Below are 27,490 nucleotides of genomic sequence, written 5' to 3' on the forward strand. Positions count from 1 at the left end.
GCCGGGGTCCATGTCCCACCCCAGGGTCCACGTCCCACCCCGCAGCCGCCGTCTGACCGCACGGACGCCGCTCATCCCCCTCTCCCGGGCTCGGTCCCAGCCCGTCCCGGGGCTCCCACCCTGCCGGCGGCGGGGGGGCCGGGGCCGGGGCCGGGCCAGGCGGGGGGGCCGGGCCAGGCGGCGGCGGGGCCGGGGCCGGCGGCGGGGGCATCCCCGCCTCCTCGCTGGCAGCGCCGGAGCCGCCGGAAACCCGGCGGTGCTGCTGCTGCCGCGGCTCCGGCTCCCCGAGAAGTTGTTGCCGAGGGAGAGCGGCGGGGCCCGGGCCGGCAGCCCCGGCCCGCCCGGCATGCCCGTCCGCCCGGAGCCCAGCGGGGCAGCGGGGCGGCGGCCGAGCCCCTGAGCGGGCGGGAGGAGCCATGGAGCCGGTGAGTGCGGCCGGAGCGGGACGGGCAGCGGGGGCACCCGGGACAGGGAGGGGGACCCCGGGCCGGGCGGGAGAAGCGCCTGCCGGGGCACGGGGACCGCCCGGGCACCTCGGGGCGTGTTCGGGTGTTCGCCGCTCTGGGACATCCCGGCCCCGCTGCGCCCGGGGCACGGCGAGCGAGACCGCGGGGCGGGGGTTCCCCGTGCCCGGCAGCCCCGGAGCGGCTCGGGCAGAGCCCCGGCAGCGCATCCCGGAGCCCTCGGGATGGTGGGGCCGGCCGGGAGGGGCTGCCGGGCTGGCTCCACGCGTGCTGGGCCACCCCGAGTGACTCCGCTGGCGTGTTGTCCTGCCCCGCTGGAGCCGGGCCTGGGTCGAATCGCCAGCTTGGCCATGGCTACGCACCTCCAGACTTCCCCACTTCTGTTCCGCTCCTCCTTTCTGTTTGGGACGGGTTTAACTCGGAGAAGGGCAGTGGTGCTTCTTCTGCACACGGTTTTCATGTCCATGGGATCAGACACCCCAATAATCCATCCCTCTGAGAATTGATTAAGATGCCACAAATTTTTTGGCAAGTTAAACAGGTCGCTTTCTCCCCTCGTCTGGCCACGCAATTATTCCTGCTTCCTTTCCTTGGATGAGGTTTTGCTGCTCATGCACAAAGAAAGATCCCGGTAGGACGGACTTCAGGCTCTGTCTGGTACATGCGATCCCTGTCGCTGTGGCTTGTCTCTCCCCCCTCACACCCCCTTATTTCAGCTCCCAACATTCTGTGGCAAGAATGAAAGCTCTTTTAAAACAGCAGGGAGACGGCAAAGCAGCCCAAGTTGGTAGTGACTGAGAGTTGTTATTATCCGCTGGCATCCATGAAATTAATCCACAGCAGAGAAACTGCTTCCAGCTGGTGGCTGCCGGCCAAAGGGGCTTCACACTTACCCCAGCATTGGCTGGCCCTCTCACGGGCTTCTCTTCTTTAGTGATCCATGAATCCTCCAAGGATTGCTTGTAGAAGGGGTGTCAGAGGCAGTTCCCCAAGTTCCACGTGCATCTGAGCAGTTCACTTCCAGCGATACAATCTGTTCTGCTCCAGCAGCCTGGGGAGAAGTGCAAGTGCTAATAACAGCAAGGTTTGGGAGATAACATGGAAAGGGAGAAAAAGAGTGGACGTGTAGGGATGCAGGTTGTCTCCTGGGAGTTGTTCATCAGCACCTTGGTAGAAAGGAGTGTATGATAGTGAGATGCTTGATTGAAATGAAGTTGATGTAACTGGCTGAGGCACTTCTGTGATCTGTGTAACTTTAAAAGCACCACTGTTATTCAACTCTTGGGGGTTTGTTTTGTTGGAAGACGTGAAGATTATGTGGGTTTGTGGGCCCATAAAATACAGGGCAGGGGAGTTGACTGCCTAGTTGTTAAATAAAAAGCCATCTTGTCTGATTTGGGTTCTCTGCTGAGCTGCAAAATGTGAGGCTAAACCAAGCTGAAGGAGTGGAACTTGTGTTTCACCTCTAATGCAAAAATGGCTCCTTTGGGTTGGTTTTGGGAGCGATGCCTTTGGCCTGAGCCAGCATTGGGATAACTTGGTTCTTCCTTCATTTACACTGGCTCACTTGGCTGATGTCAGAGGGCTCCTTCTCATGGAATTACCACAAGAATGAATCCAGCCCAAGAATATCCCAGGAAGGATATCTGAATTTCTTGTGGAATGCTCATATATAGCTGAGTTAACAACAGGAGCTCATGTCTTTTAATTGTGGAATTGCAGGCAGGGGACACAGGATGGACACAATTCCCCTGCTGCCAGTTTGGGGCAGGGCTGGCAAAAAAAAAATTGCAAAAATGTCAGGCACCATCTCCGAGACTCTTCTTGCTTTTGCAGGAACAAAGTTTGCAGTTGAATGATCTGGGTTTTTAATGTCCTTAAGCTGCAGGTCAGGGATTACAGCACCTGCCCCCCTTGTGGGATGTGCTGGGTATGTGTGAGGGGGAGCCAGACCCCAAACCAGCTCTGCCCCGCTGTGCCTTGTACAGAGGTGCCAACATGAGCCCCAGCTCTGCTGGGCAGGTTGTTTTTCAGGGGTAGATGTTAGGTGCTGTGTTTTCACAGGCAGTACTTTTATTTTAAAACCAGTGTAGTTTTTGCTCTGCGGAGCAGAGCATGGATAGACATATTTACCATGTGACTTCAGCCTTTCTGCCAGGTGGGGAAAAAAAAGCCCAGCAAAAATTCACCTGCCAAGCAAAAAAAAAAGCCTTAAAAGATGAAAACATTTTAGCAGTTGTTGGTCTGGACTCACTTGAATAAACTCTTCATACAGCAACATCCATGCACAAGTGCTACGAGGGAGGTTAAAGTCCATGCCCAATTATCTAAAAATGACATCAAAAGGGTTCTCGATCAGGAAACCAGCAGGTCTGTATTTGTGCAGGAATTGATGTTTGCTGAAGTGGCAGATCTCAACTGAATACAACTTCCTGGCAACCTAAAAAGTCAAGTTTAAAAAAAACCCACCCTATGTAGTTCCTCCATTTCCCGGAAAACTTTTTGATGCTCAGTCATCCTCTATTGTGGCCATTTCAGATACAGCTCAGTAGAACTGAAATAGCTTCTTCAGAAGGCACCGAGGTTGTTGCAGGTTTCAGCCGAGTTTTCTTTTAGATGAAACACAGTTTATTTGAGTTTCTTGTTCCCAGTCTGCACCTGAGCCTACCAGGAAAGCCCAGCCCCTTCTAGATCTTAGTGGAGGTCAGAATAAATGTGGGTGCACGGGGTTTTTAAGCTGTTTTTCTTCTTTTTATGGGTGCAAGCTCCCTCTTTGGAATAAGAGCTTACCCTGGTGAAAGCTGCTGTCCAAGGGTGTGTTCAGTGGGAGTTTGGTGCATGAAAACAGATTCGTTAACAAGGCTCTCCTCCAAATTTTTTAAGCTTGTCCATACACACTTGCTCTGTCCTGGCTGTGGGAGTATCCAGCTCTGACTGTGTTCCATGCATTTGGGATTTTCTCATGTTATGAAACAAGATGTCTGAGCTCCAGCCAGTCCCGTTTGTGCAGTGAGGGCCACTTTGGGGTGTTTGGGGCTCTCTTGTCACACATCTTCTGTTTGTGTGCCAGCTCTCTGCAGCAGGATTGCTGCTATTACATGTGGGGACATGGAGAAAACCGAGTCTGGGGGACAGTGGGGTCCCTGGGAGGGGTTGGAGGATTTGGGCTTGGCCTCTCCTGACAAATCACAAGGTTGGTGAGGTGATTGTGTAAGGGGATTTGGCTCAGCAAGGGATTCCTCTTGCCTTGCTCCAGGGAAAGAGGCTTACTGAGGGGTCCATGGGGTGTGGGGAGCAGCAGGGTGCTCCAAGGGAGGGGTGCAGGGATCCAGCCTTTGCAAAGGCTCTTCCAGTGCACTGGAGAGGAGGAAAGCTTTCATCTTTTACCTGCTGGGAACGTTTTAACGTGGATATAGTGAAGCCCTGTCCCTCATGCTGTGGATTTGCCCACAGGAGTTGGTTTGGGGATGGTGACTAAGCAGAGACACCTAGAAGAGGAGCTTGCAGAAGTGGCCTTGGACTAAAATATGAGTGTTGCTACTGATGCCAGCAGAATCCATCGTGCTGGGATTCATCAGAAAGCTGGAGGAGCAAAGAGGAGAGGAATCTGCTCTTTTTCAAGGTGCACTTGGTGCACGAGTGAGCAAGGAGTACCTCCCCAGAGAGGGAAGCAGAGCCCCTGGGGGAGCAGAGGAGCAAGGTGGACTTGTTGCCCTCCCAACAGTGTCTACAGGGATGGCTGGGGTCTGTGCCCACTTACCAGTCCTGTGAGAGCTGGTTGAGTTTTCCTCTGGAAGATGCCAGTCTCCCGTTGTGATGTGGTGGGGAGGGACCGCAATTGGTGGGTGCCAAAATCTTCTCTGGGCTGCCTTTCTGATGATGGAAACTCCTTATGCCTTCTGTCCTTGCAGGATACAAAGGAGGAGGTCTCAGAGAAACCCAAGGGTGCTCCAACTGCAGAGAAATATGGCTGGATTAAGAAAAGCAGCGGGGGGCTCCTGGGGCTGTGGAAGGATCGTTACATCCAGCTGAGGAAAACACAGCTCATGGTCTACGAGGATGAGGTATGGTCACAGCTAATGGCCTTGAATGAGGGGCAGGAGCAGGCCCCCGGGGACACAGCCATGTCCCTGTGTTTTTTACTCTTCCCTCCAGCCCATTCCTTCCAAAAGGACTTCTCCAGATATCTCCAGGAAGAGTAAACTCTGTAAAAGAGACAGCAGCTGCAAATATATTATATATTATAAATATTTTAGCCACTGAATATTTTGACAGAGCCTTTGCCAAAATACAACAAGGGGGGCAGGACATCCTGTGAGAAGGTGAACAGAGTGAAGCTTTGGGCGGAAGCAGGATATGTGCAATGAGGTTTTGGCTTTTGAAGGATAAAAGTGATTATAGCAGGCTGACTTCCCACCTGCCACTTGAGGGGATGGCAGGCAACCCTGCAGCTGTTTGGCGCCCCTCAAGCAGCTCAGATTGTTGCCAGCCTGACTCCTCAGGGTTTCTTTTAGCCACTGAAGGATGCAGAGTGAGATTGTGAGTGCTTGCTGTCCTCCTTAAGCACAGACAGACTGGATTTGGCTCATCTTTTCCCTTTACTTGAGCCAGTTCTGAGCAAAGGACCCCTGGGAGCCTTGTTCTGGACTTCCCTAGATAAACTGCATGCCTTGAGTTCATGGCCACACTTTGAGCTGTTTCCAGACAAATGAGGAGTAAGAGCCAAGCTGAATCTGTCCTGCATTTTCAGGCAAGAAGAATGAAAAGTGCAGGGCTGCTCCTGCCAGGATGCAAAGGTGGCTTTGTCCTGAGTCAAGCCCTTGTTCCTGGGCTGGAAGCAGCTTCTGCAAGAGCAGAGTTTGCCCCAAAAGTTAGAAATTACAGTGCAGAGCACAAGCTACAACCAAGAGGGGTGTGAGATGAGGGGTGGGTAGGTCAAAGCCCTGTGGTGGCCTGTGTGTGCAGCTGGGTGGGGGACTGTGGTCTGCACAAGGCCACGTGTTTGTGAGGTGTCAGGCCCAGGAGGATCTGGGTCATGTGTGGGCATCAGGATGATATAAAAGCAAAATCATGTAAACCTTCATGTGCAGTGTATCAAGGGAAGAGGAATGGGGAAATGTTTCAGCAGCTGCATTGCTGTGGTGGTTTCAGGAACAAAGGACTGACAGTGAGTTCGGTTCTCTTTTTTAAAAACATACTCTTGCCTAATAAAGAAGATTTGTTATAAACTATTTAGGTTAAAGGATACTGCCTCTTCCCTTAAGCTGAACACTCCTGCTCTTCCCAAATCCCAAAGCTTTCTGGTGTCATTTGTTCTTAGCTGTGAAATGTCATGAAGAGTGCAAAAATAATGACAGGAGAAGTCAATGTCAGGTGATGAGCAGTTCAGAAGGCAGGAAAAGCAAGGGGGAATTCTCTTACCCAGAGGGATGCAGCCTGGTCCTGCAAACTGTTGACTCTCTGTAGATCAGTTCCCAGTGCCCTGGACACCTGTTGACTCCAGCTGAAGCTTCAGGAACTCGAAGATTCAAAATCTATAAACATGACGTAGGTTTTTTTTAAAAGGGCATGCCTTTAAAAACAAGATACATTGAGGCTCTCATTACCACAAGGGAAAAGGAGGCTTTTAAAGTAAGATTAATTTTCACAGACATTCAGAAGAAGGAAAAAAATCCCAATCATTTAAAGGGTTATTTTATTATCTCAAGAAGGAAAATGGCATTTGTAACAACCAGGAATAATATTTTCTGGTAGCCTGCGGATTGTGGTAACATCCTGTAATAAATTGCATCTGTAAGCTACAGTAGCTGCAAGGTCCCATTATTGTAAATAAGGGATCATGTTAATATCTATAGGCTATTAAACTGGCTTACAGTGAAGTCAGATGTCTTAGGAGAGGAAATTGCTGCAAAATTATCTGGTAGCACAATAGGATAACATGTGATTGTGCAGACTTACTACAGGGAAACCAAAGGAAATGGCAATTTTCTGCACTCAGGAGGGGTCTTGTTGCAACAGAATTGAGGCAGTTCATGTTTATTACTGTATTTATCTTCCTTTAATGTGATCAGGGCAGTGTGGCTGTCTCTATCTTACAAATGGTGAACTAAGTTTTTGAGATGGGAAGGGTTGATGTCTAGGCAGAGCCTGTGGTGCAGTGTGCTATGGTGGTTTGCATTTCTGGAGTTCAAGGTGCCATTTTTCCCACTGGACCATCTCCACATATCTGCTCTGTGTGACCCTGGAAAAGAACACAGCATTCAGACCATCCTCAGACTGAAACACTTACAAATGGGGTTGTTCTGTGCTTGCTGAAAAGGAAAGGAGATAAAACCTCAGGCAACAGGAATAAAAGGCATCTCTTCATATTTATCCTGAATTAGACTTGGATGGGTTAAACGGGGGGTCAGCTGCCATGTGGGCAGGCAGGTTTGGAGGCTGAGCCTTTCAGCTGGTCTGAGCCCATCAGATTTCCAGGAACTGAGTGGTGCCTTGGACTCAGTGTGCTTTTCTCAGTCCCTCCCGTGCCCACCCCTTCACAAAGGGCTGCTAATGTTGCCTTTAGCTGTTGTTTCCTATGCAGGCCGCCTTGTTGGTGCAGTTGCATGAGCCTGGCTGCACGTGTAGCTGAGGTTTAGGTGCAAAACAAGAGCAGAGGGGACTGCCAACACCAGATAGATACAGACAAGAACATTGTACAGTGTTGCTGGAAAGTACAGTCTGAGCAGCACACAGATACCATATATCATCATCAGTAGCAATCTCCTGGAATGTGCTGGAGATTGATTCCCTGACCTGCCCTGGGAACGTGTTCCCCAAGTTGCATCTGCTAGTCAGGCTTTGGGTTTGGTTTAAAGCAGAGCCACCTCCTGAAGGCAAATGGCAAATGCCTATTGTGTTACCTGGAGCAGATGGGGTGAAAGTCATCCCACGGGGCTTCAGGTTTCTTTCAGAGGATGGGGAATGAAGGGAGATGGATTTCTAATTCTCTGCTGTGCCTGCATATCTACAGCAGCCTGCATCTGTACCCTTGCAATTAAGCAATATGTTCGTATATTCCATACCCAAATGTCAGGAAAGGAGGCACTGATGCAAGTGCCAAGAAATCGGATCCCAAGAAATGCTGTGCAGGTCTGCATAGAAGCAAGTGGGTTGTTTTCTAGTGGGGTTTCTTGTCTTCTTGTCTCTGCATATTCTTGCATTAAAAAAAACCTACAGAGTTGTTTTTGGTTTTTTTGCCTGAAGACCAGGCAATGCAATGTAGGGTGACTAGACAGATCAATATTATTACTTCATGGATTAGAAAGTCTTGAGTTTGGATTTTTTTACCCCCTAAACAGTGCAGCTAGTGTTTAGACCTGTTTTCTTCTTGTTTTAGGGTTTCTTTGTAAGTGTCTTATTTGACAGGGAAAAATCCTACTAGATTCTAGAGACCAGAGAATCCACTTGGCATTCAACAGTTGGACATTTAACATCTGCATTTTGCCCCTGATAAAGTAATTGCAAGGTATACCCAAAACTGATTTGTTAAAACACTTTGAGAGCCTCAAATAGAGAAAGAAATTATTATTTCAGACATTTTACACTGAATGGAAGGTCTCAGCCCCTGAGTCAATGAGGAGGTTTTTGCTGGGAATTACACCTTCTTATAAATAAAAATTTCAGGGAGTCTTTCCCCCCCACCTTTTTATAAACTTTTCATTAAGGAAATTGTTTACCAAGTGTGATTCTTCAGTTAAGCATATGCATTAATATGTCCAGTTGTTCAGTAACTTTCTTCTTAAGGGCCAAGCCGATAGACACAGATATGTTTGTCACAGGACATGCTCATGAAGAGTTAATGGAATAGTTTCTCTGCATTAAATCATGAATGTAAGGGTTCTGTACCACGATTGAGCTTCTCCAGAGCATGTGTCAGGGCAGTGTCTGGAAGTGACCTTGTCCCTGCATGGTGCTGAGTGTCCTCCAGGTCCCAGGAGGCTGAAGGGACCTGGGGACCTGTGTCAGGGTCAGGTCTTTCGTTCTTTATCTTAGTGTTGCAGGACAGACATAAAGGATCTCTTTGTGACCCAGGTAGGCTCACAGAGCAGGGATGGCTGCTTGCCAAGGGTAAAACATAGACAAAAGCCCCATTCTGCTGCTCCCTGAACTCAGATGCTTTTCCTTTGCCTCATACATGGAGTTTTTATATTTCTCTGGCTGCTTTCTTCCCTGCTTTCCCTGAAGAGGATAACTCACTTGAAAAGTTCAGGTCCCTGAGATGAAGGAACCACAGCTTGAACAGTCAAGGTGTCTCTGGGAGACAGCATCCTGCATGTCCCCATCCTCTCTGCCCTTGTTCCATGGCCAGGTCACAGTCCCCAAAGCCTCCCCAGGGAGAAGACAGGCAGCTGGAAGGCAAGAGGCAATCTCACAGCAAAACCACACCTTTCCACCCTGCCAAGTCCCCTTGTTCCCCAGCTTGGTGTTCCACAGCCGTTAGGATGTGGCACATGGCTTGCGCAGGGAAGAGTTCCTGTCCAAGAGGCAGGATGGATGGCATGGACAGGAAGGGTGACATCGGCTCTGCTGGGGACAGAGCTGCTCTTGAGAGCAGGGAGGGTGGGCAGGAGGCTTGGGGCTGGTGTCAGCTCAGAGCACTGCTGAGCTCTCTGCATCCTGAGCCCAGGGAAGGAGGGGAAGGAGCTGGGAGCTGCACCGGCCGTGCGCAGGGCTGTAACGTGGGCGGTCGTGCTCCGAAGGCCAGGATGAGATCACCCATCCCCGAGGCATGTATTCCTGACCTCACCCTCCTCTGTCATTTCTTGGCCGCAGAGGGGTTATTATTTCCATCCCTGTCCTTTTGCAGTGACATTGCATACCAGGATTGCAGCAGGAGCCTTCAAAGGGCCCGGTAGCGTCAGCAGGATTTTATCGGCTGGGTTTTAGGTTTGGGCAGGATTCATCTCCTCCTCCTAGTGTGCCTTTTCCCAGTTCACATTCACCTACTCAGTGTTAAATGAAATAAACAGTAATGTCATTAAAATAATAAACCTAAATTAGATCCAGACATCCCTTGGTGGCTCAGGACTTGCTGTGAGTACTGCCATCAGCTCTGCCGGGCCCCCATCCCCAGATAGGAGGGTTAAAAAAACTGAAACGCAGGCTGAGTTCTGCACAGCGACTTAAATGTCAAGTGGTAAAGGGAGGAAATTCCCCGCAGCCCACTTCCCTCTGAACTCTCCATTCCCTGCCTCCAGCCACGCAGCAGCTTCCTGGCTATGACATGTTTCCTCATCCCACACCCCCGTCTCCACTACAGGAATTGCTAAATACAAACTCATACAGGCACAAGGAGCTGCCCTGGGAGCAGAGCCTGAGCTGGGGGTGGTTATGGCCAGCGATTTTAATTCAGGATGGTACTGGAGAGGTTCATGAGCCATGCTGACTGTAGCACTTCACTGGCAAGAACTGCTCTGAGATTCTCACTGCTCATTTGTGCTTAGCAAAAGGGAGCTTTGGTCTCTGCTGGGCTACTGAGACATGAAGAATATTATCTGCCCAGTGTTACGCTGCAATTCCTATTAGGGATGGTGCTCTGCAGCTGAACTGAGCCACGCACCACGTGTGGAATTTTAGTTATGTTGCTGGGAGAAATGAGCCAAGATCGCGGCCGGCAGTCATCAGTGGAGATACTCCAGAGATAAATATTCCCCACTGAGATGCTGGCCCAGACAGTTTTGCCGGCTGTACAGGGCTGTATTTCCAATCCTAAGCGTTTTGACAGCTCAGAGTGTGGCTGCAAGAGGACTGTGTCCATCACACATGGCTCCTGCTGGCCTTTGTGATGTGAGGACCAGTCTGCCCCAGCTCAGTGTGGCAGCAGGGCTCTCCTCTCACCCCTGCTCTGGCTCAGGCTTCCTGAGGGGGCTGCTTGGACCATCGTGATGCTTGTGTCATCTTCCCTGTGAAGAAGCAGAATCACATCTCCTCCTTTCATTGTGGGATGGAGGTAGTGTCACTTCTGGCTGCAGATGCCTGGATGAGGCGAACAGAAATGACAGAAGCTGGTGTTACTGTCCCCAACCTGTTATTTGCTCAGCCACTGTGGACCACTAGGCCTGTAGCTTAAAGACCAGAGTATTTTCTTAATGAGATGCCAGCCTGATTTATGGGGCTTTCTGGCTGCATGCAGGTTATTTTTAAGGCAGAAGAGCTTTTAGACAGTTGCAAAGGGAAGAAATGCAGAATTTGATGGTCTATGATTGATTTCAATGTCTCCTTTTCATAGTAATGTTTCATTCCCTCTCTGCAGGATGAACAGAAGTGCATAGAAACGGTGGAACTGGAGAGTTATGACAAGTGCCAGGAGCTGCGTGCACTACTAAAAAGGAAAAATCGTTTCATTTTAATCCGCTCCCCGGGTAAGAAGGTAGGATTGCCTTTCTCATCACCCTCGAGTTTGCTAACTCCCAAGTGAGTTCCAGCCAGCTGTGCCCAGAGCAGATGAAAAGCTCTGAGACTGAGCTCCTTGGCAGCTGGAAGACTGACCTGTAGCTGTGAAGGGTGTACAGTGTGTAAGAAGGAAAGCCACTGTCATGTAGATTTCTTTCTTGTTGTGGGGAAAGCATCTTCCTGCAGCTCGACCTTTTCCTCTTGATTTTTTTTCCTGCCTTAGCATTTTTTTTCTTCCAGTACTCCCTAAGTTGTACTTCTTAGATCATTCCCTATGGTTCCTCCATGTCTTCTGAACACCCGTGGATGCTGCAGCTTTGCCCAAGTCCAGCGGAATCAAAAATTCCAATCCATGTACTGAGACAGTTCCTGGAGTTAGAACCATTGATCTGAGAAACTCCAGTGCAAATTTATTTGCAGCCAAACAGTTCCTAGGAGAAAAGATTTATTTTGCAGAATTCATGAAACCCTACATCTGTAGCATCCTGCACAGCATCTGGTTAGATCCAGAAGCTAAAAACCAGGCTGGCATTGCAAAGTGACTATACATCCATCTGAGCACAGGGTGTATGCAAGGACATCCTGCTTTACTTCCTATCTATAGTCATCATCACTACACATCTTTTGATGTTCTTCTTAGCTCCTACTTGCATGCCATCCATTTCAGCATCTTTATGGGCTAGAATTCTTCATTGTTGCTTTGGGGTATCACACTTTGCCTTGTAATTTCAATGTGATTTTTTTGGCCTTAGAGTTCTTACTAAATCTCCCCATGCAAATCTGAGAAGTTGTGAGGGACAAAACACATTCATTTCCATAAGAACATGAACAGACACAAATACCAAGTTGCTGCATTCCCCCATCTCCATTTTGTTTAAATAAATGGAGATTGTTTAGTCCTTGTTGTCACTGTTGCTTATTCTTTCACTCCAGTCACTTAGTGTTTACACATATAATAAGACCCCAGCTGAGTTCAGAGCACCATTGTGCTAAACTTCATTCAAAACAACAAAACAAGGACTTTCCTGCCCCAGAACCCTGGGCTAGTGAGCTCCCCCAGAGCACTGGATCCCAGAATACATTAGGAAGAAATTCTTCCCTGCAAGGGTGAGGAGGCCCTGGCACAGGCTGCTCAGAGCAGCTGTGGCTGCCCCATCCCTGGAAGTGTCCAAGACCAGGTTGGACAGGGCGTAGAGCAACCTGTAATATTGGAAGGTGTCCCTGCCCATGGCAGGAGGGCTGGAACTGGATGGTTTTTCTCTTCCAACTCAAATAATTCTAGGATTCTGTGATTCTGAGTGTCCACCTATTCCCAGGGAGGCCAATAATACCCTTTGTGCTCAGAGAGGGGCAGCACGGTAGGAACAGGTATTATCTGCCAGTGTGTTACTGAGAGAGAATTGTGTAATAGCTGCATATGTCTCTGCACTGCTCCATGAATCAATACAGGGTGTGAGACCTGTTCCCAAACCTTTCATTTCTTGCTATGAGAAAAATATGCCCAAACTGTGCCCAAAAGGGTAACTTCATCCTTTTGGCATGCTGGCAAGTTTACAGCTACCCTGTTTTTCATGCCACTGATTCAATGGAGACCTAGATAGAGGGTACTTTTTATAAGGCTCTTTTGGTGAAAGGAAGGGCTTTTATAAATGAAAAGTCCCCTGTTTGTGGCTCCCCTCCCGCCCTTCTTTTGGCTGGGAATCTGGTGAGGGTGTTGACACACAACATACTTTGGCAGATGTTAGCACAGGCTTCAATTAGGAGGCCAACGTACACAACTGTCCTTCTTCTGTTTTGAAATACACAGCTGTGGCGATGTATATCAGTTAAACATTTTCCATTTGGGAGGCTTGCTGCCATCCACACTTTAAAATCACCCTGAGAGCCAGCTTGCCAAACCCTGCCACATCTTGCTAAGGTTTTTTTCTTTTCACCCTCTCTCTGGAGCATAATGGTGAGGAATGAGTTTGAGGGACTTAGCAACAAGCTAGGAAAGGCCATTTCTGTTTCAGTGCACAAATCTTGAATACAGGGAGCCCAGTTTAGTTGCAGGGGAATCCCAGTTTTAATCTTGGATGGGATATTTTTGAGCAGAGATGAATCAGTCAGTTAAAACTACTCTGCAGCTGAAGTTGCACCTGAATAAATAAGTTGTCTGCAAAACACTGGTCGTTGATGAATGTACCCCAGATTCTGCTTGGCCTGTTGACAAGGATGACATTTTTGTTGAGCTGTGACAATATGAGCATGTCACTCGCCTGCACTGGTATGGAACTGAAAGAAAGCACTGCCCCCTGAGCTTCAATTCTTCAGTGAAGGAAGCTGGCAGTGTGCAAAAGCCCTGTTCTGCTTAGAAATCTCAAATGCTTCATTCCATCCACAGCAATTAAGTGAAAACTTTTGGATGCAGAGCGCTGGGCTTCTAAGAAAGGGCAGTAGCCTTGGCCTGGAGACTTTAAAATGTACTAGTCACAATGCAGAAAAGCAGTGTAAATGATGCTTGGTGTAAACTCTGAAAATTGCCAAGATTGGCACGTCTGGTGTTCAGTGGATCTGAAAAGCTTCAGCTGCAGGGAAGTATTAATATTGGGAAGAGGGTGGTAGTAAGGAAAGAGCCCACCAACAAGTCCTGCAGCTCCTCACACCTGTGGTCAGGGATGGAAACTTCCACTGCTTATTTTTCCCTCAATCAGTTTTTCAGGTACCTGGAACTGCCTTCACCAGGGGCCCAGCCTGAGAGCTGCAGTAGAATGCAGTGAGGTTTGGGGGAGTCTGCTCCTGGGGCCTGCCAGTCTGGCAGAGATGCTGCATTATTCCCAGGGGTGATGTAGCTCTTGGTTCAGCTACAGAAAAGCACCAGAATCCTCTGACAGTCATCTCATAGAAACATGGAATGGTTTGGGTTGAAAGGGACTTTAAAGATCACCTAGTTCCAACCTCTCTGTCATAGGCAGGGAGTCCCTTGTCTTCTCCTTTCCCCTTCTTGATATATAACCTGACAAAGTCATGTAGAAGAAGGCAAGAAATGACCTCCCATCTGGCAGATAGGCTCTGCTGCACTCATGGTAGTTGAGATGTTATGACCCAGCTCTGCTGCAGCTTCTGATGGAGGTGATCACCCTGTACCAAAAGTCATCAGAAGGGAACACATCCCCCCAGCAGTTCACAGGCAATTCACAGTTCAGTTTAGCCCAGCCCCACCAGGCTTTGCTCTGAAACAGATAAGGACCAAGCACCGGTTTGTGTCACCTGCCTCTACAGCACATCTGCAGAACTGCTCAGCAGAGAAGTGTTGGTGACAGTCTTAAACTGCAGCTACAAGCTCTTCAGAGCTTGTCTGTTAAATCACTTAGCACAGGTACAGCAGACTGACCCCAGGAACACTTCTCTTTCCTGGAAAGCAGGCTTGGCATTGCCACCAGGCTGTCAGTGCTGGAGAAGACTGATGTCTCAGGGAGGACAGGGAGCAGGGAGGGAGCTGGTGCCCGCTGCTGTCACAGACAGTGATCCCTGTGGGAGCTCTCCTGCCTGAGGTCTCAGCAGTGATTCAGCAGGAGCTGTGCTGTGCTCTGAGGAACTGTCAGTAAATTGTGTAGCCTGCATTCATGGCTTACAATGGTCACTAGGTTTGGCCATGACAGCTTTTCCTGGCACATCAGCCTGTTGTTTATGGCATGACTCAGTCTCAGCTGGCTTAGCAAGAAGGAGTGCAAATGTGTTACCCTGCCTGCTGCCCTCTCATATTGGCGTCACTGACTCTGCCTTAAATTCCTGCTGGAGAGCAGACTCTACTTAATGTTTTGTAGGAAATACCCATCTTTAGATGCATCTGCTGATATCTGTAAATATTCAAATGAGTAAAGGTACAGACAAGAGAAATTAATTTGTTCCTTGTTTGCTGAGAGCCTGGGAGTCTCAGAGTACTGTGCAGAGTCCCTGTGATAGGCAGGACTGAGACCAGCTTCTTCCTGCCTCTCCTCTGCAGCTTCCTGCTTTACAGAGAGCTCCCATCCTGGTTAGGGTGAGCTTCCTTCCCCCAGTGGCTTGGCTGAGGACAGGAGCCACAGATGGATGCAGGCAGAGCAGGGACTGCCAGGCAGCAAAAGGCTGTGGCTGGCAGCAGCCTGAGCACGAGCCTTGGAGCCTCAGCAGCCTGACTCTGTCTTGGTGTCTGTGGATGTGTTGTAAAATGGAGAGAAAAAATTTCTAATATACCTGGGTACTGGAAGGAACCTGCCCCTCTGTGTCACAGCCCCAGGGAGCTGGCAAGCAGGGCTGGCACTGCCCCCACTGCCCTGTGGGTCCCACTGTGCTGCTCATCCTCCCTCACCCAGCCCCTTCTGCTGCCACCATGAGTCCCTTTCTCTCTCCATCTACTGGATCTGATTTGATGGCAAAGGGTTGCATGCCAGAGGGACATCTCAGCTTCTCATTAACGAGGAACCACCCCCCTGAGGTTCTCTCTGCTCTGCCACAGAGTTGCTGACACCAGTGCTTAGTCACAGACTGGGAAGCTTTATTTGGAATGAGGCACAGAAAGTGGCACTGGAAGAGGAAGCTTGAAGTGAGGCAGGAATCCTTCCCCTGAACAACGTGTACGGAGATTTCTAAACCCTGGTGCAGGCTGCCAGGTCTTTGCCAGGCAGTGCAGCAGCTCAGCTGCTCACAAGTAGAGCTTTCTCATAAGCTTTTATAATCACAAAGCTTTGGGGCAAAATCGTTTTCAAACAAAAAAAGTTTTTAAGCACACACAAAACCAGGCCAGCTCGGACTAAAACAAAATCTGGCCGTGGCTCTGTTTTGGAGCTTTGCCTTCCCTTACAGTCCCTGGTTAGAGTGGCTCTTCTGCATCCCAGACAAAGGGCTCTTTTTCCAGAGGGCTGTGGGTCAGGCCCTAACCTCCCCTCTGAGCTCTCAGGAAGGCATGTGGTCCCGTCACCTTACGTGCAAACTGATCAAATAAAGAATCTTTCCCCAAATTATTCCTTAACTCCCTGCTTGCCGTGATGGTTGTGAGTGTCTGGCACTTGGAAGCTGTGATGTAAATCCATGGCACTGACACGAGAAATAAATACAGAAAGGAAGAACAGTTGGTTTCTAACAGCAAGAGTGGGTGTAAGGAGATCAGGCTTTAGTTCTGCAGAATTTCTGATGGTCCCTTCAGAAGTTGCTGAGACCCAGAACAGTTGCTGCTTTGTTGTGCCATGAACAGGGAGCTGCTAAGAGCACTCGTCTGTCAGTCACCATTAGCTTTGTCCCCCTCATTTAATATAGTCCCTGTTTTATATAGACGCTGCTGTGATTTTGGAATGTGGGGCCTCATTTACAAAAAGGCTGAGGCTACAACTGCTCTTGAAGGCAATAGGAAAGTGCAGAGTACCTATAAGGATGTTAAATACCCCAAAAAGCTGTTCCAGGCAAAACCCCCATGAGGCTGTGTTTTGAGCAAGCCTCTCTGTAGTTCATTTCTCCACCTGGAAGAGGTGGATAATTTCAGTTGCCCTGAAAAGGAATTTGTGAAGCCCCCTAGATACTGTAGTGATAAGCAGGAAAGAAAAAAGACTGTCAGGGGAATCAGTAATTCTGTTTTCAGGGCAGGGCTGGAGCAGAGTGAAATCAATAAGCCATATTGACCCAGGAGGATAAAACACATGATGGAATAACTGAGTAAGAAATGCCACCCTGTTGTTAGGGATGGTGCTGGGAGGAGCACACACAGCAGGCTGACATCCCTGCAGCCCGGAAACAATGGGAGTGTCTGACTTTTCATTGCTTCATTTGCAATGTTGCTGGTGTCCTTTAGCACAGGAGTATTCCTGTGTGCCTGTGCAGTGTGGATGAGGGCACCACATGGAGCTGTTTGGATCCCAGCTGGTCTGCCATGGAGCCACCTGTAGGGTGAAGATGATATTTCTCTCACCTGGAGTGTACTCTGGGACACAGCTACATAATACTGGTGAGGTGCTCAGAGGAAACTGCAGTGAATTAAATAACACCCTGCCTACTGTCACTGCTGTGGGCAAGGAGAGACTGGAAACACTGAGCAAAGCCATGGGGTTGTCCTGGAGGAAGGGAAGAGCTGGCTGGCTGGAGGACAGGCCATAGAATCACCCATTCTCCCTCCTTATTTGTGACCCATACTTCTTGCCAGTTCCCTCTTAGATGACCAGCTCTTCCCTTCTTCTTGGGGCAGCTCTTCAGACCCCAGAGAGTGCCTGTCTGCATGTTCACTGCTGGATTTCCTTTGCAAACAGAAAAAGATATGGTGAATTTTTGCACTTACATTGCTCTTACGCCTCATTGTGTCTGTGCCCAGCTGGGTCAGGGTTAGAGCAGCCAGTGTCAGTGCCCCACATTCCAGTATCAGTTCTGTTCTGCAGAGCCACAGGAACAGAGAAGCAGGCAGAGCCCACTGTGTGCAGCCTTCCCATTCCTGGTATTCTGGGGGAAGTGGGAGATAACATATTTTACTTCATCTGAACCAGCCAGTAGGACTTGGACTTTCAGTCTGACTCTGTGCAGTGTGACCATTTGCTGTACAACTCACTGATGCTCCAAGAGCTATTCCAAGTGTTTTGCAGAAAGGAGAAACTTACGTTTTTACTACTTTAGTAGTTACCAAAATAAAACTACAACAAAAAGCTGTCCAGCATAACAAAATGCTGTTCATGGGAGCTATGCCAAAGCACAAAGGAATCTGTCGTTTAAACACAGGCTAGAAGTGCATGTTATATAGAAACTGAAGTGATTCAGAGGTATCTCTGGTCCTGACAAGGAATGCTCAGGCAGAAATTCTCTCTCTGCTCTTGCAGGTTCATGATATCAAATTTCAAGCTCCAACTTTGGAAGAAAAGGAATCGTGGATAAAAGCTCTTAATGAAGGGATCAATAGAGGCAAAAACAAAGTATTTGATGAGGTAAGAGAAACAGTTTTCAAACTCCTATGTTTCTGTGTCTGTTTTCATCCATGACTCCTTGAGCTAAAAGCAGAACTTGCCTGAACTCTTGTTCTCCTCCTTCCTGCATGCCAGCCATGGTCCAGGGAAAGAGAACGTGGTGTGCAAGGTAGGGCAGGTTCCTTCCCTTCAGAGCTTGGGATCCGGATTTCTGTGAGTCTCCCTCTCCCAATGGAAGCAGCTGGTGCAGAGAAGCAGCTGCAGCGCTGAGTTGTGTAGAGCTGGGATGCAGCCTGGAGGGACTCATCTTCCCCACACTGCCATGGTCCTCAGCACCAAGCAGCCTGGAAATGGAGGCACTTGGTTAGGATGCAGCCCAGTCTTCAGGACTGGAAAGGTCTGAAGTGACTCAGTCCCCCAGCTATTCCGCCTGCAGTCTGGAGAGAAGTCTGGTGGAAAGTTACTCCATGGTCCTGGCCAAACCTGCCTGCCTCTCGGCTGGCCCCAGCACACCTGCACTTTCAAATTCTCCTCCCATCCTGCTGTACGGAGGGGAGGATGAAAATTGCACAACCTAGAGCCTGTTTAACCTTGTCCTGCTCTGTCTTAGTTTATAAATCAGCCCTGAGCTAAACCAAGGAAGCAGCATCTCTTCTGCAGTTCTTTCCGTAACTGACAGGAAATTAACACAACCACCACCATGGAAATGACACAAGAGAAAATGAGCAGGGTAAGGAGAGACAAGGAAATCAGCAAAACTGTTTAGCAAAGGAAACCAAAGCAATGAGTAAAAGTTCTGAGAAAAGGGCTAACTTGTGTAGATACAGTGCTAGAGGTGTAAACTCTGAGAAGTTGGGCTTTGCTTTTATTCAGTACAGTGGTCAGTGAACTCTGCACACCCTTCAGCAGCACAGCTAGGTGGGATCTCAGATCACCTCCCTGCCCTGTGAAATGGGGTTATCCTCCTTACAGAGGGATCCAGCCTCTAATTCTCAATCATTCCAGTAAGGATCAAACCTCAGATTTAAAATGTTTCCACACAGGCCAGGCACAGGGTAATGGGTCAAGCCCTCAGCTCACTTGGATTATCCTGAAGGAGCTGTAAAACCACTCTGCCATAATTTCTCTTTAAATCCCTATTTCACCCTCACCAGCTTTCCTATTGTACAAACTTGTGGTACCAAGGACACACAGATGTTTCTGGTCACTGGTGCTGCCCCTCCATGGGGAGCAGACTCCAGCCCTTGGCCATCCATGTGGGTGGATGGTCATAGAGCCAGCACAGAGAAATACCTGTCAGGGCACTTGGACTTCCCTCCTTAGGAGTGTGAGGCAGTGCATTTCTCATCTGATTGCAGGAAATAAATTTGTTAATTCAGCTGGATCTGCAATTAATCCAGGTCACTGCTCACACCTTCTCCTCAGCATCCTGCAGTCATTAGAGCTGTGGAAGGGAAGGGCTGAAACAAAGTGCTGCTGATACAGTTCACAGTCAGGTCACGGTTATTAATGAGCTTTCACCTCTAAGATGGAAACAGCAGTTCTGGGGCTGTGTTCTGCCATGTGCAGGAGCTGGTCCAAGCACAGGGTGCAGTGAGGACAAAGCTCCTTGTGTCCTTTTTTCCCTGCCTCTTAGGTGGAGATAAGTTTAGCCATTGCAAACCTCTGAGACCTTAGATATCCATCACATATGTGCAGGGCTTTGCGGGCAGGCTGTAACTGAGCTCTGAGGTAAATTCTAGAGGTGAAGTGCTTCAGCATTTCATGTGTGACAGTGACAACTTTATGGACATGTCCTGAGAAATTAATGACCCTCTTCCTTTTTTGTTTTCCTCCTCTTCCCCCTGCTCAAGGTGAAAGTGGACGAGAGCCTCTCCTTGGACCACGTGACTCGGGACAGGGTGAAGGTGTCCCACGGACGTCGGCCCCCCACGAGAAGTCACCTAAAGGAGGTGAGTGCACCCTGATGGAGTGACCCATCCCACCAGCTGGGATCACTGAGAGCTGCTCCTTCCACACAGATACCAAACCCCAGGGGAACCCCAGAGACAGCTGACAGGGAAACAACTTCCTGCAGGAAAGACTGTGCCAGCACCTCTCTAATGAAGCTCCAGGTTCCCATAGATCTCTATCTGCTGCAGCACGTTACCATATATTAACTTTTCATAACTCATAAGCTGCTTCACCTTCTGGTCAGAGCCATTAGAGACTGAAGCTCCTATATTTATTTTCAAAGATGTGATAATTTTGCAGCCACAGTGGTGTAAAGGTAGAAGAACTGCATGGTCCATGGGGAGAAGCTGTATTTTTATTAAGCTAACTGGAGAAAGCGGACGAGCTTTCAAGCTTACAAGCCCTTCCCTACATTATTCTCCCAGGCAGTTTTATAGACTAACCTGTCTCTACTTTTAACTGATTTTCTGGGTCTGTCACTTGAAAAAAAAAAAGAAAAAAACCACAAACCTGCATTTCATTTCCAGGGGAGAGGTTCTTACTAATGTTTGATTCCTGTGATTTATGAAGAAGTTTCTACAGACAGATTGATATTTTAGCAGAGCGTTAATCACAAGCAAGGGAAGGTTTTTAAATCAAACCTTCTTTCTTCAGACTTCCAAGACCCTGACTTATGTGCCTGCACAACACTCAGATGACCCTTGTGCAGAAAATGAGATACCCTGAGACTTTTTACTTTGCATAGAAATGGAGGGAGAGTGTCTCTCCCAGAGAAATGCATGAGAATGAATCATAGATTCCCATCCTCCAGAAAACCGCAGAAGAAAACATGACAAAAGTCACAGCAACAATGAACTGTGGATTCTCTTGCCTAATACGGGTTCAGTAAGGTGGGGAGCCCTTCCCTAGGCAATAAAAACATCTCTCTTCCCTGCTCAGATCACTATTTTCACAAGATAACCCTGAGGTTAATACCTCTAAGATGTCTCACCCTCAGCCAAAATCAGGGAAAACTGACTTACAAATTCAGCAGCAGGAATGAGGGGATAGAGCCTGCAGAAAGATGTGTATCATGGCTGCTGGCTGCAGATTCATGAAGGAAATGGCATGAACATGGATTTTCAGTGTTCATAGCAGGCCAGGTGAGAATGGGTCAGGGCCAAGCTGCCAGGATGCAGCTTGCCTCTGTCTCTCTGCTGGGCTGGAAAGGCAGAGAGAGGCTTTAACTAAAGTTTCTGCATTGCAGGAGCCTGGCCCTGGCTGCAGCTCTGCCTCTGTGTGGTTTTGGGTTCCCTCACACAGGAACTGTCACTGCGGTTCTCCCTGTGGGGCACTGAGCTTACACACTGCAGTGTCTTTGCTAAGTCCATCCTTTTTAGGAAAACCTCCCTACTAGTAAGATTTTCACAGAGCCTGTGGTTTGAAGGAGGCTTAACCAGCTGAGGCTTGGCCCTGGTCAGGCCAGGATGACACTGGGTTAGAGGAAACAAGCAGAAGGCAACAGGATTACAATCCCTGGCCAAGTGATCTAAAGACCACCTTGGTTTATGACAAGCTCAAAAGCAGAAAATGAGCCTTGGGGGGGGCACATTGTAAATGAAGGGGGTACAGGGATCCCACTACCACAGGACAAAGAATAAAAAGACAGAGCTTAGCACCCACAGGAAAACCAAGAAATTAGGTTATTGTGGTACAGACTTTAAGACAGTCTTTTCAAAAGCAGTATTAAAATAAGTTCTGCACTTTTCTTAGAATCAAGGGCTGGGTTAGAAGGGACCTTAAAAATCATCTGCAAGGGCAAAGAGCCTTTCACTAGACTGGGTTACTTAGAGCCCCTTCCAGCCTGGCCTTGAACACTCCAGGGATGGGGAATCCACAGCCTCTCTGTGTAACCTGTGCCAGGGCCTCACCACCCTTATAGTGAAGAATTTCTTCTGAATATCTAATCTAAATCTGTCCTCTTTCTGCCTAAGGCCATTCCCCCATGTCCCATCACTCTATGACCATGTGAAAAATCCCTCTCCAGCTCTCTTGGAAGCCCCCTTTAGGCACTGGAAGGGGCTTTAAGGTCTCCCTGAAGCCTTCTCTTCTCCTGGCTGAAAAGCCCCAACTCTCTCAGCTTGAAGCAGCAACCCTTTGCTTGCCATGCTGGTTGCAAGGGTTTTGCACTTTAACTTGAAGTTAAAGGATGAAACATAGAATCAGTGATAGAAATTGAAAACTTTCTCCCTTGTTTTTCAGGCTGCCAAGTGTACATCAGATGGTATCCTGCGACTAGATCTGGATATAGTAGACAATGGACCACCAACCTTTGGCTCTACTGTCAATGAAAGTGACAATGAACCACCTCAAAAAGAAACTCCAAAGCCCCCTATGCCACCCACAAAACCCACTGGCATCAAAGAAAACCAGGAGGCAGAGAACGATGTTCCTGACCAGGAGCATAAAAAACCTCTGTCTCCTCCGCTGCCTCCAGATAAGAAGCTTAAGGAAAACATCAAATCAAAGGACAGTGTAAATACCAAGGAGGAGGACTCTGGAATTCCAGAGGAGGACATGGAAGAATCCCAAGAGCCAAGTGAGGAGAACGAGGAGAACCTCGTTGAGGTCAGCAACAGGGTTATATCAAAAGCTCCAATTCCACTTCCTAAGAGCGTGCCAGACAAGCTGAAAGTAGCTTGGGACCAACCAACCATTGAACCTAAAAAGACAGAAGACTTGGAATCATCAGGAGATGATGGCAAAGACAACCCGGCTGAGATTGCTGCTACAGATGTTTCAAAGCCTCCTGTTCCTCCTAAGGTTTTGCCAGAGAAAATGCTTGCCACAGAGAACTCCAGCCATGGTGACCTGGAAGCTGGGGGCTGGGAGGAGCAGGACTCTGGCAGCTCCAAGCCCCCAGTGAATGGGATCACAGCCAGCGAGGTAGCAGAGTTCACATCCCCAACAGCTGAAACAGAAGAAGGAAATGGGAGGACCGCAGCTGAGAAGGAACAGCAAACTTCAGCAGAAGAGACAGAGTCTTCCTTAGCTACAGAAACAGACCATGAGGGTGCAAAAGCAACTATTGAGAAGAAAGATTCTACAGAAAACACTTCAGTTCTCAAACTTCGCTGTTCTTCTCTGGGAGACTTGCTCTCTGATTCCAAAAACAAACAGAGAGCACTTCCAGGCCAAGGTTTCCCAAAGGATTCCCATCAATGCATAGCTAAAATGGAGGAGAAAGTTGCTAATGAAAGGGAAAAAGCAGAAAAGCTTCTGCAGAAGGTTTTACGTGAAGGTTTGGAACAGGCCCAGGAGGGGAATGGACCCCCAGTGGTGGCAGAGACGTTGCTCAACGAGGCAGTGGAACAGCTTCGGCAAGCTTCACAAGTTTTGCAAGAAATTAAAGGTCTTGGAGAACTGAAAAAAGAAGGAACACAGAAACAGAAAGAAAAGCAAAAGGATCTAGTGACTCTTTATAGGAGAAGTGCTCCCTGACACACTTTGCAGAGACTTCTTTCCCAAAATCAAAGCTAAACATTTGCATTTATGATTTGTACCATTGCTAGGCCAGTGTTTAAAGATGGTGTTTTGCTGTGCACACACCATGTTTGTGGGACGGAATTGAGCTTTCAGTTATAGCATCTTTCTTTCTTCATGTTGTACATACCAGTCTGGTTCTAATCCTCTTAGCACAGCAGAAGGTTACAGGACAGTGAACAGTTTCAAAAATGTGAATGCTCCTTAAGGATTCTGTCCAAAGTCCTTTCAATGGATCAGGCCTTAAAAATTACTGGCAAGCAGACCAAGCCAGATTTTTTGAAAGGAGCAGAATGGCTATTCTAGCAAAAGCCCCTGTCTCTCTGTATTTCCAGGCAAGCAAATACCAGATTACACTGGCACCTATCTGGTTTTCCCAGTTAAATCATTTAGGGATAAATGTAGTCAGTGTTTGTTCACTTGCTGGCATGGTTTCCCAGACCACCTGGCCCAGTGACATCTAGGAATGTAAAGATAAACGGTTTAATCTTCTCCAAAGATCCTCATAAAACCACATCCACAGTTAAAAAGTGACCACACAGAGAGGCAAACCAAACTGGCCAATTCCTGACTCCAAGTAGTGTCCCTGATGTGGAGCAGCTGTATGAAGGCACTTTGAGGCTGGCTCTGCAGTGCTTTGGGTGTGCTAAGCACTGTGTGAGTGAACACGAGTCTCAAAGCATCATTGCCAGCCAAGTATTGATTGTTCCTCTTTCATTAATAGGGAAATTGAGATTACACCTGGCCTGTGAAAGTGTCTTCTACCAAGACAACACATTTATTATTGAGGAACGTACCTATCTGAATTCCCTCAGCATTGTTACAAGCAATAGCCAGGCATTTGGAGAACTTATGTCCAGGAGATCCCCAGGAGCTTCCTAGGAGAGCTGTCAAAAAGCAGCTTTGGGGATGTGTGTTCCCTTAGTGTTGTCTTGGGATGTAACTGACAGGAGCATGCACATCAGGCAGTGGGTCTGGATGACTCCCACTGAGCACATCTCTACCTGCTGTGTCCTGGCCAGCCTGAGCCATGGTTTGGCCCAGATCTCTCCAATTTACACACGTGGAGGGAAAGGCATTTTGCACACAAAACTTTGGGGCTGGTCCCAATGGCTGAAGTATATGAAAATAAAAATGCATTGCCATGGAAGGATCTGAGGAAGGCATTGCAGAAGGCTCCAGCACGATTCCCACAGTCTCCCCTGTCCACCACAGTTCCTGTGGCCTTCAGTGATTCCAGCAGTGACAAAATGCAAAGTCTTTGCACTGCTACTGTGTAGCCCCATACCCGAGCTGGGCCCTCTCCCCTGTTCTGTCTCCTTGCTCTGAGGAGAATTGTGTGACAGCCCAGAGGGCTTCTCCTCTGCTTGAGCCAGGCTCTGGAAACATGGAAAATGGCAATCTTCCCAGTCTGGTTTTAAGGAGCAACGTGCTACCTAAACTCTTTTCTCCCATTTTCCAGCACTTTGTTCTTAGCTCATCCATTTCTTTTTCTCCTCATTTCCCAGGTCCCACAAGTCTGCAGGGGGCTGCAAACACCAACCACAGCAGCAGTAAAATTTCCTTTGAGCCTCCTCTTAGGCTAGGCATAGGTACTTCAGGTTTGAGCACAGAAAGGTTGGCTTTGGGCTTCCAAATACCCTGGTTTCTACCACCTTGAGCCAACAAGACAGATAGTGACCATAACTGATGCTTCTGCCTCTTTTGATTAAACTAGCCTTGGTTTTGGTAGTGAGTCCCCCTCTCAAGACAGACACAGATGTTGTACGAGAGTTCACTTGTTATTCTGTCACATGGAAAGTTCTACATGGTCAAACACTCAGGGCTCAGGTGCCAAAAAGCTTTGCTTTGAGGCAAGAAGTTTCCAGTGTCCTAAGCCCACCCTGAGGCACACAGCCTGAAGCAAACTCTGGACCTGTGCCATTTACTGCCATGGGTTCAATGTGAACTCTGGGTCACATTCACCTTTCCAGACACACTTAGGACAAGGGCTAAGAACACAGACAATATTCAGTGCCTATCTGCTATCTAAATGTATTTTTCTGCATGTGCACTTTTGTTTACCGAACACTGTGTGGTATGAATGTGAGCTGTCAGAACCTGGTGTGCACTGGAAGTGGAGGGACACCAGCTCCAGAGAGCAGGCAGGCTTTTGCAAGATGCAGTTCTGTAACAATACATAGATGGGGGAAAACCCAGTTCACACTAACAGGAGTATACACAAACCAGGGCAAACTCTGGGAACAGGTTCATATCCCAAAGCTGAAGCCAATCCTAAACTTCAGGACAGGCAAATCGAAGCCTGGCACTGAAATCCAGGAGAATGACAACAGCTTATGGGGTAGCTCAGTCCCCTAATGTATACACAAATGCTTTTGCTCTCTCCAGTGTTTTCTTGTGGCAGTGTGTTCTGTGGATACTTGTCTGGCAAAGTGCTGGTGAAAATACCCAGACGTCCCTCTCTGTTACAGCCAAACCTACAGGATGTGCTTATATCTACTGCATATTTTTATATTATACTCAATATTCTAATGAATAAATGTCTGACATTTTACTGAATAGCCATCAGTAGGAGTCCTAACAGATAAATACGCTTTACCTGTTAGGAAATGGGCAAATTAAATAATTTTTTCAACCTACAGCTAATTACTGTGTATGCTGTATGCTGTACTAACAGATCTCACTAGATTTGTATAATGTCTTGTAAATAGGTATAACTTAAGTGGAATCTCTGTATCACCCAGTAACTTTACTGCTGCAAATACTATGGTAGAGACTCTTGGTTTTAACTATTTTTTCTAATAGATTTAGCAGTTTCATCCTAAACCATCCAGCCTTCTATGGCAACTCCCATCTTCAGTGTACATCCTGCCACCATGCACTTTTTTTTTTAATCTTCCTTTAAACATGCATTTAAATTTGCATCTAATTCCTGGCTGCACTAAGGCTAGGGGGCTTTGTGCCTGAAAACCCTCTGGGCTTGGAGTGCTGAGTGTGAGTCTGTGTTTTGGGCTGTGCCACCAGTTTACATGTCTGTGACAGGAAGGAAGTGAGTTTGCAAGTGAGCAAGTGTGGATGACGATCTGAAAAGCAGCTGCTGCAGCCCGTGGAAAGGCAGCACTTTGTCTCCTCTTTGTAAAGAGCTTTGAGATTTGGCAATAAAACCTCCTTTTAGAAATCTGCTGTTTCAGAGTGACTTTGTCCTGAAGCAGAGCAAGGAAGTGCCACCAGAAGCAGCACATTAAGGCTTTGCTCTGAAGGAGGGAATGCTGCACAGGCTGTGCTCAGGCTGAGGTGAGCTTGGTGCTGTGCTAACCACAAGACAGGAGGAAGGAGAAGCGTTGGGGCTGCAGCTGGCACAGAACTGGAGCTGCTGCTGCACACAGGGCAGCTCCTGGCTCATCCCTGCCTGCCAGCTTGGCTGCCCTGGCCAGAAAGCATGGCAGAGGCCAGGATTTCCTTCAGGAAAGCAGTGGGAAGCTTCACCTCAGCAAGTGCAGTCTCCAGCAGAGCTGGCTGGGCTGCTCTTAGCGCCTTCATGTGGGCTCACTGGTGTCTACAGAATGTGGAGCCCACTCAGCACTCGTTCCTTGGTGGTGAGCAACACCAGAGCCTTGTTCCTCTGCCCAGATGCCAGGAAGCTGCAGCAAGAGAAGGGGGTGGTATCACAGTGTCTGCTTCCCTTCTGGAATAACAGGCCAGAAATTGGTCAAAAGTAGGTTCAAAAGTTAGGAGGAAGCAGGGAAAAGAGTGCAAGGGTACGTGCCATCCATCCTGTTGCACAATAAGAACATTCATTTGGGTAAAAAATTGTGGTTAGCAAACCCTCTAACACTTTGTTGGGAAAGGGGCGGTTCCTCAAAGGAACCTCTAAAACAGAGGGTGATTTCTAAAGATAGACTGTAGAGAAAGGCACACTCTTCTCTCATTAAGAAAACACACAGCACACCACATTTCAGTCTGAAATTGGTGTTGACAAGGAAGGGAAATATCTAGCACAATGTGAAATAATAAAATATGTTAAAAAATGCAAAAGAAACATACATAATATTGGCATATGAATAATTTGTCTGACTTGCTCCTAATTCAATAGATATTTATGGTTTACTGCTTTGAAGTGACTGCCTTGTGCAATAAACTCTGAATTAGATAATGCAGGTCCTAGATTCCTTACTGTGATCCTCCAGAACTGAATAATTTCCTACTGAAAAGGAGCAGAAA

General features: G+C 48.1%; 2 protein-coding genes across 2 annotated transcripts in view; one reads left to right on the forward strand and one right to left on the reverse strand.

Moving 5' to 3' along the window:
• Positions 1 to 348, reverse strand: part of PCSK6 (proprotein convertase subtilisin/kexin type 6) — a 49,495-nt gene extending 49,147 nt beyond the window's left edge. The window contains exon 1 of the mRNA XM_058033649.1: positions 1 to 348. Coding sequence (XP_057889632.1) covers positions 1 to 348 — 348 coding nt within the window.
• Positions 348 to 26,447, forward strand: PLEKHO2 (pleckstrin homology domain containing O2). The gene is made up of 6 exons (XM_058033691.1): positions 348 to 425; positions 4,376 to 4,528; positions 10,759 to 10,875; positions 17,711 to 17,815; positions 19,648 to 19,746; positions 21,989 to 26,447. The coding sequence occupies exons 1-6, from the start codon at positions 417 to 419 to the stop codon at positions 23,225 to 23,227; spliced, it is 1,722 nt and encodes a 573-aa protein (XP_057889674.1). The 5' UTR covers positions 348 to 416; the 3' UTR covers positions 23,228 to 26,447.
• Positions 26,448 to 27,490: the final 1,043 nt, after the last annotated feature.

The sequence above is a fragment of the Melospiza georgiana genome, chromosome 13, assembly GCF_028018845.1.
Source record: "Melospiza georgiana isolate bMelGeo1 chromosome 13, bMelGeo1.pri, whole genome shotgun sequence".
Taxonomy (NCBI): Eukaryota; Metazoa; Chordata; class Aves; order Passeriformes; family Passerellidae; genus Melospiza; species Melospiza georgiana.

What these genes read in the sequence shown, in the direction of transcription:
- PLEKHO2 (XM_058033691.1), top strand. An exon ending in AAAACAAAGTATTTGATGAG is followed by an intron (nt 17,816 to 19,647) that starts GTAAGAGAAACA and finishes CCCCTGCTCAAG; the next exon opens with GTGAAAGTGGACGAGAGCCT. An exon ending in CGAGAAGTCACCTAAAGGAG is followed by an intron (nt 19,747 to 21,988) that starts GTGAGTGCACCC and finishes CTTGTTTTTCAG; the next exon opens with GCTGCCAAGTGTACATCAGA.